Source organism: Sordaria macrospora, chromosome 6 (genome assembly GCF_033870435.1).
Source record: "Sordaria macrospora chromosome 6, complete sequence".
Lineage (NCBI taxonomy): Eukaryota > Fungi > Ascomycota > Sordariomycetes > Sordariales > Sordariaceae > Sordaria > Sordaria macrospora.
The window spans coordinates 239-14761 of NC_089376.1; the positions used below are offsets into that span (position 1 = coordinate 239).

At 53.7% G+C, this 14523-nt stretch overlaps 4 protein-coding genes across 4 annotated transcripts; all 4 read right to left on the reverse strand.

Moving 5' to 3' along the window:
• Window positions 1-238: 238 nt before the first annotated feature.
• SMAC4_09263 (uncharacterized protein) lies at window positions 239-1596 on the reverse strand. The gene is made up of 2 exons (XM_066090925.1): window positions 944-1596; window positions 239-880 (listed from the first exon to the last, which is right to left on the reverse strand). Exons 1-2 carry the CDS (start codon window positions 1401-1403, stop codon window positions 306-308), a joined length of 1035 nt encoding a protein of 344 aa, XP_065947348.1. The 5' UTR covers window positions 1404-1596; the 3' UTR covers window positions 239-305.
• A 905-nt stretch (window positions 1597-2501) lies between these two features.
• Window positions 2502-5317, reverse strand: SMAC4_13876 (uncharacterized protein; the record flags this gene model as incomplete). Its single annotated transcript, XM_066091669.1, has 1 exon — window positions 2502-5317. The coding sequence occupies exon 1, from the start codon at window positions 4770-4772 to the stop codon at window positions 2502-2504; it is 2271 nt and encodes a 756-aa protein (XP_065947349.1). The 5' UTR covers window positions 4773-5317.
• A 1211-nt stretch (window positions 5318-6528) lies between these two features.
• On the reverse strand, window positions 6529-7794 carry SMAC4_13877 (uncharacterized protein; the record flags this gene model as incomplete). Its single annotated transcript, XM_066091670.1, has 1 exon — window positions 6529-7794. One exon carries the CDS (start codon window positions 7792-7794, stop codon window positions 6529-6531), a length of 1266 nt encoding a protein of 421 aa, XP_065947350.1.
• Window positions 7795-12856: 5062 nt separating this feature from the next.
• SMAC4_13878 (uncharacterized protein) lies at window positions 12857-13963 on the reverse strand (the record flags this gene model as incomplete). The annotated part of the gene is made up of 2 exons (XM_066091671.1): window positions 13388-13963; window positions 12857-13300 (listed from the first exon to the last, which is right to left on the reverse strand). Exons 1-2 carry the CDS (start codon window positions 13547-13549, stop codon window positions 12857-12859), a joined length of 606 nt encoding a protein of 201 aa, XP_065947351.1. The 5' UTR covers window positions 13550-13963.
• Between the last annotated feature and the right edge of the window lie 560 nt (window positions 13964-14523).

The following is a 14523-nucleotide window of genomic DNA, read 5'->3' on the forward strand; positions in this document are numbered from 1 at the left end:
TATGCCAAAGGGAAACGGTACCTATCTAGTATGTACGGGTCTTTGTCACCTAAGGCTCCAAGGCATCTAGCAATCTGCATACATGTAGGTCTTTCTCGTATGACACCAGGAGTGTAGTGTATGCCCGTTTAACAGTGTGGCATATGCTCGTTTGACGGTGTGGCATATGCCCATTTGATAGTGTGGCATATGCTCGTTTGACAGTGTGGCATATGCCCGTTTGACAGTGTGGCATATGCTCGTTTGACAGTGTGGCATATGTCCGTGTGACAATATACCTCTAGCATTGATACGTTCCCTGGTGTTTATGCCCCTCGACCCTCAATCTCCGTCATCACCTGCACAAGCATGATCGCCTCGTCCCGAGTCCGCTGCTTGAGCTCGGTTTGCTCGGACATCCATAACAACCTTTTTTTCCAAAAAGCCCACCTCTCCCGCGTCAGCCATTCATGTCCGTCGCCCTTCTCTTCCTTCCACAGGGATCTTTCGGAACCACTTGACCATAACCACAGCCAATACTCGCTTGTGTTGTGCTCATGGTTTTCTTGATGTGCCGCTGCGAACCTCCAAGCTATCAGATCTCTGTCGGTATATCGGTACATTATATCCCCTGCTATCACCAGGAATGGGATTATGCCGTGAACGTCGGTAGCAGTCTTAAGCACTTGGGCTTCGCGCGAGCTGAGGGCGGAACCACTATCAAGACCATACCCCTTTTCAAGGGTCATGAACAGCCTGGCGAAGGCTTCACTCAGCTCAGAGGTGTAGTAAAAGTCGGGAGGATGCAGCACAAGATGACGGGCCACGAATGCATTGGCACGTGGGTAGGCGGGATATTCCGTGTCCGGACCACGCCGGTGATACCGCCATTCATAATATCCTGTCCCGGTTTGTTAGTCGAGTGTTGGGTGAGCCGTGGGGTGTTAGAATGGGTACATCATACTCATCCGTCTAGTTGCCCAGACATCCCAAAAGTCCTCCATTGACCTCCACCGCTCCAACTTCTCCGCCCCAAACCGGACCTCCTGCTCAGGCGTCGCATCCAGACGGGGAAGGGCCATGGCAGCGTCGACAAGTACCAGGATAGCGACCTGATGCTGTACCATTTCAATGCCAACATCCCATAGCAGATAGGCAATTCGCTCACCCTTGTCCCAGTCGCCATCGCATGGCACATGGTCCTCATTGAGCGACATGAGTTTGCGAGCTGTCTCTTCCGCGTTCAGGGCGTTTGGGGTGTAGTAGGCCTGTACGAACTCGCGCAGCGCTGCGGCCTCCTCCGGTGTCGATGACTCCTCATTATCCATCAGGCCAAAGTCGGACCAGTCCTCCGGGTCACTGATGAAGTCCAGCTCGATACCCATGTCCAGGGCAGCTTGCGGGATGGAAAGTGTTGTGGACATACTGGGGAGAGTATGCAGCTACCGTGTCGTCGTGGAGTTGAGAAAGGAGAAATGAGAGGCGAACTGTGTGTCAAGTAGGAACAAATGAAGAGGACCCTGGAAAGTGGACATACTGGGGAGAGTATGCAGCTACCGTGTCGTCGTGGAGTTGAGAAAGGAGAAATGAGAGGCGAACTGTGTGTCAAGTAGGAACAAATGAAGAGGACCCTGGAAAGCGGAACTTGAAGGGTAGCGAGTGGACATGTACCCTAGGTCTCCAACGTTCGACTGGAAGGCACGCTGTTCGGGTGATGTAGGAGCATGGTGGTATTTGTGTTTTGGCGATGGCTGCTCCGGCCCCGCTTAAGTGAAACCAGGGACAGCGGGGGAAACGCGGAGCCAGCCGTTTTGGTTGCATAGGGGCCGTGCCGAACAAGCTTTCCATTTTCAGGCACAGTATCACCTGCAACCTAGACTTGCAGCACACTTCGCTTACCATGTAATAGCGTGATGAATGATACCCCAAAACCTCGGGGGTGTTCGTTTTGGGTTCTGTGAAAAACAAGGGTCCTGATCGGCATCCAGGACCGCGACGGCGCCGGTCTACAAGTTAGTTGCCCTGTATGACAGATGTTTAGAGAAATAGGGCTGACTACGGGAATACAGGGAATTTGACACTGCAGGTTTCTGGGAAGGGATCTGCAACGATGCATCAATAGGAGGAAACTTAGCCCAACAGCTAATTAGTTGGACATATCCGGTCCATAAGAGGGAGTAGCTGATGTCGGTGACTTATGTTGTGCCCCCTTGTCCGGATTGCCCAAGTAGTCTTGTTGTTGTTGTTGTTGTTGTTGTTATTTTTAACGTCTACTTCCGCCTCCCGTAGGGCATGAGACGTGCCGCACCGGTGAGTCTAGCATACAAAATTAAGAGCAGTGCCCTAATTGTCCACCAAAACCATTAATCCGAGGGCAAACCGAGGCCTACTGCCAATGTGAATCATGTGTTGCCCATAGCGTAAACGCGGCCCAACACTTATAATCGAATCGCCCAGTGGGCGAGCCGCCAGTATATGACGGAACCTGTAGCACAAAGGAAAAGATAAAAGAAATGACAAAATCACTCCTCTCCACTCTCGCTCCCACTCTCCTCCTCCCGCAAGGCCTCCTCCCGTCTCCTTGCACGGTGAACCAGCCTGTCCAAGTCCACCGTAACCCTCTCAATATCGTGGCCATGGCCAACCTCCACCCCTCTACTCCGTAAAAACCCCGTAAGGGTGTCAGCGGCGCCACCGCCGTCAGTGTGCTGTTGCCAGAGGGTCTGGCGCCAGGCTTTTCTCGTGCAAGTCCACGAAAAGAAGTGCGAGGTCTGGATCCTAGCGATGAAGCGCTGCCAGTAAACTCCAATAGCAAGGGAGAGATTCTCCCGCGTAGCCGCTTCGCCCGTGACGGGGGAAACTGCATACGCTTTCCTGCAGAAAAAGGGATGGAAGGGATTCTTCCAGCTTCCACAGAAACATGTCAGCAGGGCGTCCTCGTGCTCGAAGCGCTCGTGGTAGTCCTTGAAATCCCCGTGGCCAGACCTGGCCGCGAGGAGGTGGTGTAAAGAGCGTCTGTCCAGCTCTTTTAGTTCGTCGTTAGGCTTGATAGAGACCCCCAACCGGTAGTCTGCATAAGACTCTGGCTTGTTCGCGGCCCACCATGCCTTGAAATCCGTATGCGCCTCCCTTTTAGCAAGCCGCCTTGAGTGCGCAAGGGTAGCCAAGCCTTCATTGACTACCTCTCCTCCTTCGGCGCCCGCCTTAGCGAGCTCGTCAGCAATCTCGTTGCCCGTGATGCCCTTGTGGCCAGGAACCCAGCGGACGTCCACCAGACTGGGGCCATAGCCTTTGCGGGTGGCACGGAAATCAAGGAAAGCTGCTTGTGACGACGCGGCTGGGGTTCCTCGGAGTCCTCTAATGACGGACGTGTTATCAAGGCATATCGTAATGCGTGGTCGGGCCTGTGCCTCCGGAAAGAGCGCCACAGCGGCCTTGAGACCATGCCGCGCGCCTTCCGCCTCCGCATCGAAAACTTCCGCTTGTTCTAGCTGACCGCTTCCGCGGCCGAGTTCTGTCTGTCCTTGAAAGATTACGTAGCTAAAGCCTACGCACTCGCCCTCTGGTCTTTCTTCGGCGTCGGGGTCCTCCGCGTGCGCTGGGGGGCCCATCTGCTTAGCTATCATAGAGCCGTCGGTGTAAACGACAATCTCCGAGGGATCTCGTTGGAGAAGCCATTCTTTGAAATCCTTGGCAGCCCTGTCCTTAGACGTGGGCGCTGGATCTTTGTGAGTGTCTCCGTTATAGACGGGCGGCTGTAGACCAGGCCGCGGGAAAGGCAAGGCGAGCTGTGCAGCCGTCTGTAGAGTTGTAGGGCGGCGAGGCAGGCCGCGCGGCGTCATTCGGGGTTCCGAAAGACGCGGGACGAGCGGGTGGGCAGGATCTAAGGTGAGGAGGCGCACAGCGTGCCGCCGCCGGGCCGCTTCTAGAAGAAGGGGGACGGGAGGCAGGCTAGCTTCGCGGTAGAGAATGGCAAGGCGCGTTGTTCTCCACACTGGTAAGCTGGCGCGGATGGCAATGTTAACCGCAGTCTGAACTTTATGAACGAGGTCCGCCAGTCCATTGCTAACAAGCGGAAACTCTCCTTGTTTACGATGAAGGGCGTGCTTCTTATGGCCTGGCCACCAGATTTCAGAGCCAAATAGGGCCTTTGGCAGGACGACAGCCTTCATAGCCTTCACCATGGAGCCTGGAGGGGCGCCGTGGTAGACTCTGTTGAGACCGCGTATGTGGCGGACTACCTGCTTGGCGGAGGCGAGCCTGTGTTCGATGTGGTGCTTCCAGTTCAGCTTGCTGTGGAGCCAAATCCCCAGCCAACGCATTGCCGGCTGTGCAGCCACCTCGACTCCTCCGTGTGTAATGGTTGGGAAAGGCGCAGTTTGTCTTTTCCTGGAGAAAAACTGAATTTCGGTCTTGTCCGGCGAGAAGTCAACAGCGTTGTCTACTCCCCATTGGACCATGGCGTCCAGCTCTCGTTGGGCCTTCTCTGCGACCTCTTCGTTCGAAGTGCCAGTAACAAGAACTGCACAGTCGTCTGCATATCCAAAATGCTGTGCTTCGCTCTCTCCAAGGCGATGGACCGGCTCTGTGTAGAGCAAGTAGATGATGGGCGAGGCAGGGGAGCCCTGAGGGAGCCCGCATCTGAGACGGCGCATAGGAGTGGTCACCCCTGGGTATCGCACGCAGGCCATGTGTGACAAGGGCAGTATTCTGGGCTTGGAACAGTAGTTCAATTCAGCTGATAAACTACTTTGGTCTCGAAGGCCTTGTTGAATCCTTTCAAGCCTTTCCATCCAGGCTGGGGTTCCCGACCTTCTTATGCCGAAGCCTTCCTTCCTTCTGCTGGCCTGATCTGGGTCATGAGGCCATAAGGCATCTATCTAGCGGTGTGCACCGCTGTGCTTACATATGATCCTTCCCGAGTATCTTCCTCCAATATCCTTCCTTCCTATGACGCCGGCGTCGTCACGGGTACCGCCCTATCGCCGCCGGAGTGCCTTGGTTGGTTAGGGATCGTTCTTGTGACAGCAGGGTTTCCTTTCTTGGCCTGGCTAGCACAGCCCGATATGAGGGGCAGTGCAGCCGGCGTACGTATTGTTGGCTGGAATACGCCAGGGATTATTGAGGGGATTCGGGTAGGTTGTGCTATCGGTCGAATAGACTCTCCGACCGAGTTGACCTGGTTGCCTGAAGCATTTTGAAGGGTTCGAGAGGCTCAGCCGTGCGGCTCTGAGAGCCTCGTGCTGCTGGGTTAGGGTCGAGGTCGAATGTCCGTGTGACACCATGCGGTCCGTCATAAAAGACTCAACCCAGCGAACCACGCAGTCCGGCCACCCTTGCTCCCGCGAACGTAAGACCAGCCTATTCACTAGGACGGCATCAAAGGCGCCTTTGACATCCATGGCTACAAGTGCAGCAACGAGTCCCTTGTCGAGTGCAGCTTCGATATCGTGAAACAGAGCTTCCACAATGTCAACGGCCGAACGCCTTGGAAGGGCGCCAGCCTGCTGGGGATTCAAGACCCCGTTAGAAATGGCCGTCCAAGCAATCCGCCTGCCAATAAGGCGTTCGATGCCTTTTCCAAGGCAGGACAGGAGTGAGATGGGCCGTGTGACAAGGGCAGTATTCTGGGCTTGGAACAGTAGTTCAATTCAGCTGATAAACTACTTTGGTCTCGAAGGCCTTGTTGGTCCTTTCAACCTCTAGAGGAAGGTTGGGCTTCAAGGCCTTCTTATGCCAAAGGGAAACGGTACCTATCTAGTATGTACGGGTCTTTGTCACCTAAGGCTCCAAGGCATCTAGCAATCTGCATACATGTAGGTCTTTCTCGTATGACACCAGGAGTGTGGTGTATGCCCGTTTAACAGTGTGGCATATGCTCGTTTGACGGTGTGGCATATGCCCATTTGATAGTGTGGCATATGCTCGTTTGACAGTGTGGCATATGCCCGTTTGACAGTGTGGCATATGCTCGTTTGACAGTGTGGCATATGTCCGTGTGACACCAGCTCCCCCTTCTCCAAGGCTCGCCTCGAGCCGAACATGCGTTAGCTTTTGACGGTAGGATTCCGTAGAAGGGTTAGTTCGTTGGGACGTTAGGGTCTCAGGGTTTGTCTGAGTGCCTGGTGTGAAAGACAATGACTTCTGCTTTCTGCTTCATCAGTGAAGAGGTGCTCCTATGGTTCCCATGTCAAGTTCTTGGTTCCTTCTATCCTTGCCACTTCGTTCGATACTTAACCTTGCCTTCGAATTTCAAGGAGTCCAGCACCTCTTCCACTTCATAGTCTTCTGACTCAGCCGGGGCTACCTCCCGCAGGACCTGGTCAGGGTCAGGGGCTACCTGATTGCCAGCGCGGTAAGGGTTCGACAAGCGAGACATAGAGAGATTCTAACTCAGCCGGGGCTGCCTTCCCGCAGGACCTGGTCAGGGTCAGGGGCTACCTGATTGCCAGCGCGGTAAGGGTCCGACGAGCGAAATGTGGAGGGAGTCATGGATACGCCAGGTCTTGGGCAAGGTAAGCCGGACAGTGGTGGGATCTTGTGGAGGAGTTAGTTTGTCGGGACATTGGGGTCTCGAGGTTTCTCTGGGTGCCGCGCGTGGAAGGCGATGACCTGATTCTTCGCTCCGTCAGTGTAGAAGTGCTCCCATGGCTCCCATGTGAGATCACTGGCTTTGTTCCATCCTTCCCACTTGACTCGGTATAACACCTTGGATTCAGCCCTCATGGAATCCACGATCTTCTCGACTTCGTAGTCTTCTGATACCGCTGGGGCTGCCTCTCGCAAGACCTGGTCAGGATCGGGGATCTCCCGATTGCCAGCGCGATAGGGTTCCAGGAGCGAGACGTGGAAGGAGTCGTGGATTCGCCATGTCTTGGGCAGGGTTAACCGGACAGCGGTAGGGGAGATCACCTGTGAAATCCTGAAGGGGCCATGAAGCTTCTTGTCGAGCTTCTTTGAGGGGCGCTTGGTTTTGATGTGCTTACCGTTCAGCATGACCAACTGTCCCACCTCGTAGACCGGTGCATCCGTTCGTTTCTTATCCGCCCACTCCTTCATCCTCTGACGGGCGCGGTTGAGATGTTTCTGAGCGTGCTCGTAAACCTGGATCATCCAATGGGCGTAAAGGCGACTCCCAGGGTTGCGAGGGGCGCCGTCAGGGGGGTTGTGTGAAGCAGGGTGATAGCCGTAGTTGGCGTAGAACGGGGAGATACCAGTCGACGACGAGATGGTATTGTTGTATGCGAACTCGGCAGTGGCTAGCAAATCTTCCCAATTGCTCATTTCGTAGTTGACGAAGGCACGAAGGTACATTTCGAGGATCTGGTTGAGCCGTTCGGTTTGGCCATCGGTCTGAGGGTGGAAAGCTGTACTCATTCGACTCTTGATGCCGACGAGCTTCAGGAAATCCTTCCAGAGATGGGCCGTAAACCGGGAGTCACGGTCAGAAATGATGTCCAATGGTACCCCGTGCAATCGCCAGTATGAGCGGGCGAAAATCTTGATGAGGTCTTCTGTTGTCTTTTCTCCCACCTTAAGAGGGATGAAGTGGGCCATCTTTGTGAAGGGATCCACCATAACCCAAATGGAATCACAGCCGTTGGAAAGGGGCAGATCCGTAATGAAATCCATTGCAACGGACTTCCATGGGGCGTAATGGAGTTCCATGGGTTGGAGCAAACCATGCGGGGAGTGCCGAGGAGGCTTGTTCTGTTGGCATTCGTGGCAGCCGCGGACGTATTCCCTGACTGATTCCTCCATCTTGGGCCACCAGAAGTTCCTGGTGATGAGCTCCATGGTTTTATCCATACCCATGTGACCGGCGACCTTAGTGTCGTGTTCTGAGTTGATGACCTCGTTCTGAAGGCTGGTGGGGATCCAAAGGCGGTTCTTTCGGTAGAGGAGATTGTCGAACTTCTTGAAGTCTTTGTCTGCGTCCTTCTGGAACTGTTCCATATATACCGGGTCGTTGACTCTTGCTTCCTTGAGCTGCCTGATAAACTCATCATTCCATCGAGGGGTAGAGACACTGCAAAGCCTATCTTTTGACAAGAGAAAACTGCTTCCTTCCGAGTATGAGAAGTGTTTTTCTTGCAGGACCGTCGTGATCGGCTGGTCCTCACCTCCCCCTTTCTCAGGTTTGAAGCTTTCTTGACGGGATAGGGCGTCAGCTTTGCCGTTCAAATGGCCGGGTCGGTAGTTGATGATGAACCAGAAGTTGGCCAGTTGGATTGCCCATCGGGCTTGGCGGCGGTTGAGGACTTTGGCGTGGGTAAAGTAGGCAAAATTCTGGTGGTCGGAGAAGACTTCGATCCTGTGCTTTGCCCCCTCGAGGTAGATCCTCCATCGTTCGAAGCTGTCGACGATGGCAAGGAGCTCTTTATCGTGGATCTCGTAGTTCATCTCGGCTGGCGACATCTTTCGCGAATGGAACGCGACTGGGTGAATCTTGCCATCCTCTTTCCTTTGAGAGAGTACTGCTCCAACCCCAAAGTCCGAAGCGTCGGTTTCCATGATTGCTGGCTCAGCGGGGTCGAAATGTGCCAGGACGGGCGCGGATACGAAGGCTCTCTTGAGGTCGTTGAACGCGTTGGTCATTGCTTCGGTCCATTTCCAAAGCTTTCGATCCAGGGCGTTACCTTTTGAGATGGCTTGGGCTAGCGTTGAGAACCCTTTGATGAACCTTCTGTAGAAGTTGGCGAAGCCCAGGAAGGATTGTGATTCCTTCAGGGTTTTGGGAAGCTCCCAGGCCAGAATTGTTCTCACTTTGTCATCAGCCATACCAATGCCTTCTGGGGAAATGATGTAGCCTAGGAATTCAACCTTCTGTACCCTCCATTTGCACTTCTGGGGTGCGACAGCCAGATGGTTTTCTGACAGCCGCTTCATGACTTCCAAAACCAAGCGGTCATGTTCTTCTTCCGTGTCTGCGTATATCAGGATGTCGTCGAGGTAGACGAGGACGCCGGCGTCGATGAGGTCCATGAAGAGGTGATTCATCATGGCTTGGAAGGTTGAAGGCGCGTTGATCAATCCCATGGGCATGACTACGTACTCGAAGAGCCCGTATTTGCACCGGAACGCTGTCTTCCATTCATGTCCTTTGGCCATTCTCACCAGGAAGAACCCTGATTTGAGATCGATCTTGGTGTAGAACTTGGCCGTTCTGAGGGCATGCTGAAGCTCTGTGATGAGCGGTATGGGGTGCCGGACGGGGACCGTCATTCTGTTGAGGGCTCGGTAGTCGACTACCGGTCTGAGAGGATCGTCGGGATCCTTTTTATCGACGAACATGAGGGGGCGCCACATGAGGCGGTGGACTTTCTGATTCTTCCTGATTTTAGCATTTTGTCAAGCCAGGGTTTGAGGGCGTCGAGCTCTCGCCCGCTCATAGCGAAGACAGGGCCCCAAGGCGGCGTTTGGTCGTCGATGATATCGATCTTGTGATCCCAGGGCTGGTGGTCTGGCATTCGCATGGCGGCTTCCTCGCTCATGATGGGGAGGAAGGCTCGAAATTCTTTGGGGACTGCTGCAATGGCGGCGTCAATCTTGGTTTGGATGCTGGCAATGGCGATGGTGGGGGGAAGCCCAAGGACGATCGAGCTGGTGCAATTTCGTCATCCACTGTTGAGAGCTCGAAATTGAGGCGGGTGTAGTGATCTTCTTGGTGCCGTAATACGACTGCCTCGGTATAGTATCGTCCTCCCATCGTGTCGACCGCCGCGTTGAAGCCCATAAGGGTGCGGATGTTGGCTCGTTTGATTAAGGGAAGCTTCCAGACGCGTGCTTGGTGAAATGACATGACTGGGATCGAGCTTCCTGGGTCCAAAAGGACGCGAACAGGATGTTCCACGTCGTTATAGAGCAGGGTCATTCGTACGATTGGTCGTGAGCCGGAGTGAGGCTCAGGGCAGGGTTTCTTTCGGAGTTGTTCTGTCTCGTCGTCGTTAAAGCTCAGCCTTTTCAGAGTGCAAACGACGGGGTTGACACCAGAGTGAGGCCGAGGTGATCCATGTGGTGCTTCATGGTGGCCATTCAAAAATCAGAGTCAGAGTCTTGGTCCATATCCATGGTCTGTATGGCTCTGGTGATCGCGGCCGTTTTGGCCTTCTTGAACTGGGCTTCGTCATCGAGGGCCTCAGCTCCCTCTTCTTCACGGTCGGCGTTCTTGCGTTTGGTTGAGACGGCGGCCGTACGTGGCTGTTGTTCTTTTGGCTGGGGCGTCACGAAGGTGGTAAACGGCTTTCTGGCGTTCTTCGTCCTTCTCGCCGTATTGAGCGATGGCAGTCCACACCTCTGAGGCGAAGCGGGAGCTAGCCTGCTGGACTTGTTGCTCCAAGCGGGCGATCTGGGCTTGAGAGGCCTCGATACCAGCGTCGAAGAGGGTGGTGACAGTGGCGTAGTTCTTCCTCAGGATGTCGTATTGTTCCTTGAGGGCCGTGAGGTCTCTGGTGTGTTCGTGCCCTACGGAGAGGGTCATCTCGCGCACCTGGGCGTGAGCCGCCGCGAATTGGTCATGGAGAGTGATGAGCCAGGGAGGGGGGTTGGTAACCTGGACCAAACTTCTGGGGATAGCATCATCGCTGTTGGTCATAACAGTATCGAAGTCGCCTGGGTGATAGAGGACCAGGGAGGAGTTTTCGACCGAGGGGACGGGCTGATCTTGAGGTGAAGCCATTGTGATGGTGATGTGTTGAAGAGTTGGGTAAGGATGGTTCGAGAGGGAAGTAGTTTATCTGTGACAAGGGCAGTATTCTGGGCTTGGAACAGTAGTTCAATTCAGCTGATAAACTACTTTGGTCTCGAAGGCCTTGTTGGTCCTTTCAACCTCTAGAGGAAGGTTGGGCTTCAAGGCCTTCTTATGCCAAAGGGAAACGGTACCTATCTAGTATGTACGGGTCTTTGTCACCTAAGGCTCCAAGGCATCTAGCAATCTGCATACATGTAGGTCTTTCTCGTATGACACCAGGAGTGTGGTGTATGCCCGTTTAACAGTGTGGCATATGCTCGTTTGACGGTGTGGCATATGCCCATTTGATAGTGTGGCATATGCTCGTTTGACAGTGTGGCATATGCCCGTTTGACAGTGTGGCATATGCTCGTTTGACAGTGTGGCATATGTCCGTGTGACAGGCCGCCATCCCTTGGCCGTCGTTTGGTCTTTCCCAGGTTTCGGTATCATAACCACTTCCGCCTGTCGGAAGACTTGGGGGTGGTAGCCGGTAGCGACGCAGCCTTGATAGAGCCGCAGGACAGGGTCTTTGATCGCTTCCCAGGATGCTTTCAACATACGGACGGTAATACCGTCGGTGCCTGGGGACGTGTTGCCAGAACCGCAAAGTGTTTTGTAGACTTCATCCGCGTGTACGACTGTCACACGGACATTGCCCACACTCCTGGGTTTGAAGTTTAATAGAGCCTCAATGCTTGACATCAACCCAACCACGCCATACAATGCCAGCCGTACCTCAACCAGACTATTCGGCCAACAGGCACGGCTGTCACACGGACATTTGCCGGTGACATTCATCAGTCAAACTGCCGACCAGAATTACCGACAGAATGCCACACGGACATCCGTCGGCGACTTTCATCAATTAAACCACCGACCGGAATTACCGACGGGCAACTGGACGAAGGTTGGCATTCAGAAGATCTACTTCTAGGCAGATGAACTAGATAGACTCGCGCCGATGCCTGGCACACAGGGCTCGGTACGTACCAACCTTCTTTGGTATAAGAAGGCCTTAAGGCTCGACCTTCTCATTGAGGTTGAAAGGATCAACAAGGCCTTCGAGACCAAAGTAGTGTATCAGCTGAATTGAACTACTGTTCCAAGCCCAGAATACTGCCCTTGTCACACCTGCAGACGGTCTAACCAAGCCTCTTAAGGCAGACAAGCATGCAAAGTTTGTCAAATTAATTGGTCTTCATCAGAAGCAGGTCCCTTGGGCTTGAAAGCTTACAACACCACATCATGTATCATATAGTAAACGATGTATCTTAGACATCACGGTTGTCATGGGGCTGGCGCCTAGGGGTGTTTGCCTGGCTTGAACTCTATGAAAGCCAGGCCTGCCCTCTGACTGGGTGCACTCCTGGGGTATGCCGCACGAACCACATTTTCGACCTTGGCGTTTCTAGCACCTTCGATATACGCACCTCTCTTGTGTATTTAACTGTAAGCTCCGTGCCATACTGGCACAGACTTCCCTTTTCCTCTTTGTCGAATATTATCACTTTCACCAAGGCCTACCTGTGTGTATACCTCGTAGAACCCTTACAATGGTCATTAGGGTCTTTCGGTCTATGGGGGGTGTGTTGGAGGCACGTGCACAGGTGCCATTCACGCACACCACGCCACGCACGGCCTCTCTTCCTGGCATTTTAGCCTTCCAGACCTCTCCACAGATTCTTTCTCCTTCTAGCAACTCAATACAACCATCAACTGCTTCATTTTCGTTGCCTTGTGCGTCGCACAATTTCGCTGCTAAAGTGGAGCTTATATCCCTGCGTGTCTTCACTCGGTTGGCGCCCAGCACAGTGCACATAACCGCAGAGGTAACCTTCCGCAGAGGTAACCTTCCTGATCAAGCATTTGCTCCGTGTCTCCCAACCTCATCCCACTCAACACTCCAAGAAAATCATTATAAAAAAGGTCGCGGCGACAGATTCATTCATCCTTCACTCTTCAAAAGGTCCAAAAACAACCAATCTCTCCAAAGCCTACCAAGTACGAGATACCACCATGCCCGTCGTCATCAAGCCGGACCCTGACTCCCCCAAGAGTGGCAAGAACCACGACTTTGCTACGTCGTCGCCCCGAAATCTTCTCTTACACAGCTCGGCTCCCCATCACCGCTGTCCCATTCTACACTCATCGTTCAGCTCTCAGCACAATCCTGAAGCTTCTACGAACCCCCAGTTCTCCATTGTGGGCAACAAGAATGGCTTCGTACATACCATCATTCGCGCCTGGCAGCAAGACCTGCACCTGAGGATCCGGCCCGACGATGTGTGGCTCGCTATTCTCACCCAGTTTAGTTTCTTCGTCAACAAGAACGCCGAGGCGCTCCGTCATCTCTTGGTTTCCCATAAAGGTCAAGAGGACCTCATTGCCATGGCCGATCCTATTTACATTCACCCGGTCGATCTTAGAGGTAATCGCACGCGCAGAAAGGCTATAAACGGTAGTGATTTTGCCCGAGAGCTGGCGGCCATGGTGAAGGAGCGCCTCGTGGACCCCAACATCGCCGACACCCTTTTGCCGAATTTCACCACCACGACGCCCTACGACCGAGACGTAGCCGCTATAGTGTTCCTGGGTTTTACCCAGGAGTATTTCAACTATACAAGACGGTACGGCTGTGGCTTCCCGTCAGTCACTTTGCTCGGAGAAAAAAGCGACTGGGCCGACATTCTCAGGCGTTTGGCCTGGTTCGAGACCCTTGGCCACGAGGAGCTGGACGCGTGGATTCTCCGGCTGTCCAAAGTCCTTACCTACATGGTAGCCAGCTTTGACTCTCCAGACGGGGCCGATGTCAAAGACTTTTGGGCACGCACAGTCCATGAGTCACCAGAAAGTAGATCTGGCGGTATAATCAGCCTGTCGGGGTGGCTGACTGCGTTTTGTTGGTGGGGGTCTAATGGCGAGAGAGTCCAGAGCTATACCGATGAACAACTGCGCACCTACCCGAAGCCCCTAACCATCCTCATCCCATCCAGTTCCCACTCGAGAATCTTGCCACACGGACATGTTCGCTTGACGCTAGACGGTGTCGAGTTTCCCGTTATTGACCGGAAGAAGGTGCCGCCGGGCGTAGTTAGGGTCCCGGTCACTTTGGAAAATCATGTACCTAACAAGGCGGTCTTTGTAGGCGGGTTGATGGGCATGCAGGTAATCGAGCAGGAAGACGACCAAACGGCGGCTCAACCTGCTTCGGGATGGTGGCTGCTGTCGGCCGTCGAGGACCGAAGCATACCCCGTATCCAAAGATCGCCCGAAGGACATATGTACATCCCTGGTTAGAGGTAGTGCAGGGTACTTTAGTTTATAGCTTCGTAACCCGATACAATCCATTACGCTGAACATCTGCTTACGTTCAGAGCAAAGTTGGGACCACTGTTTGTTGAAGCCATTCACATATCTTGGCATAGTGGATACGATCCACACATGGTTTCCCTTGTATATATAGCTAGACTTCGTCTCCTTCCTCCTTTCCTCTCTCTCTCTTCAATCAATCAATCAAGCTTCACCACCACGCCTCCGCCTCCCTTCACGTGATGCTCTTCCGTATGGTTCAACACTGTTAACCCAAGCTCACAATGCCTATATTCCGAAACTGATTACCGGGTTAGCTCATTGATTGTCACACGGACATTGCCCACACTCCTGGGTTTGAAGTTCAATAGAGCCTCAATGCTTGACATCAACCCAACCTCGCCATACAATGCCAGCCTTGCCTCAGCCAGACTAGTCGGCCAACAGGCACGGCTGTCACACAGACATTTGCCGGTGACATTCATCAGTCAAACTGCCAACCA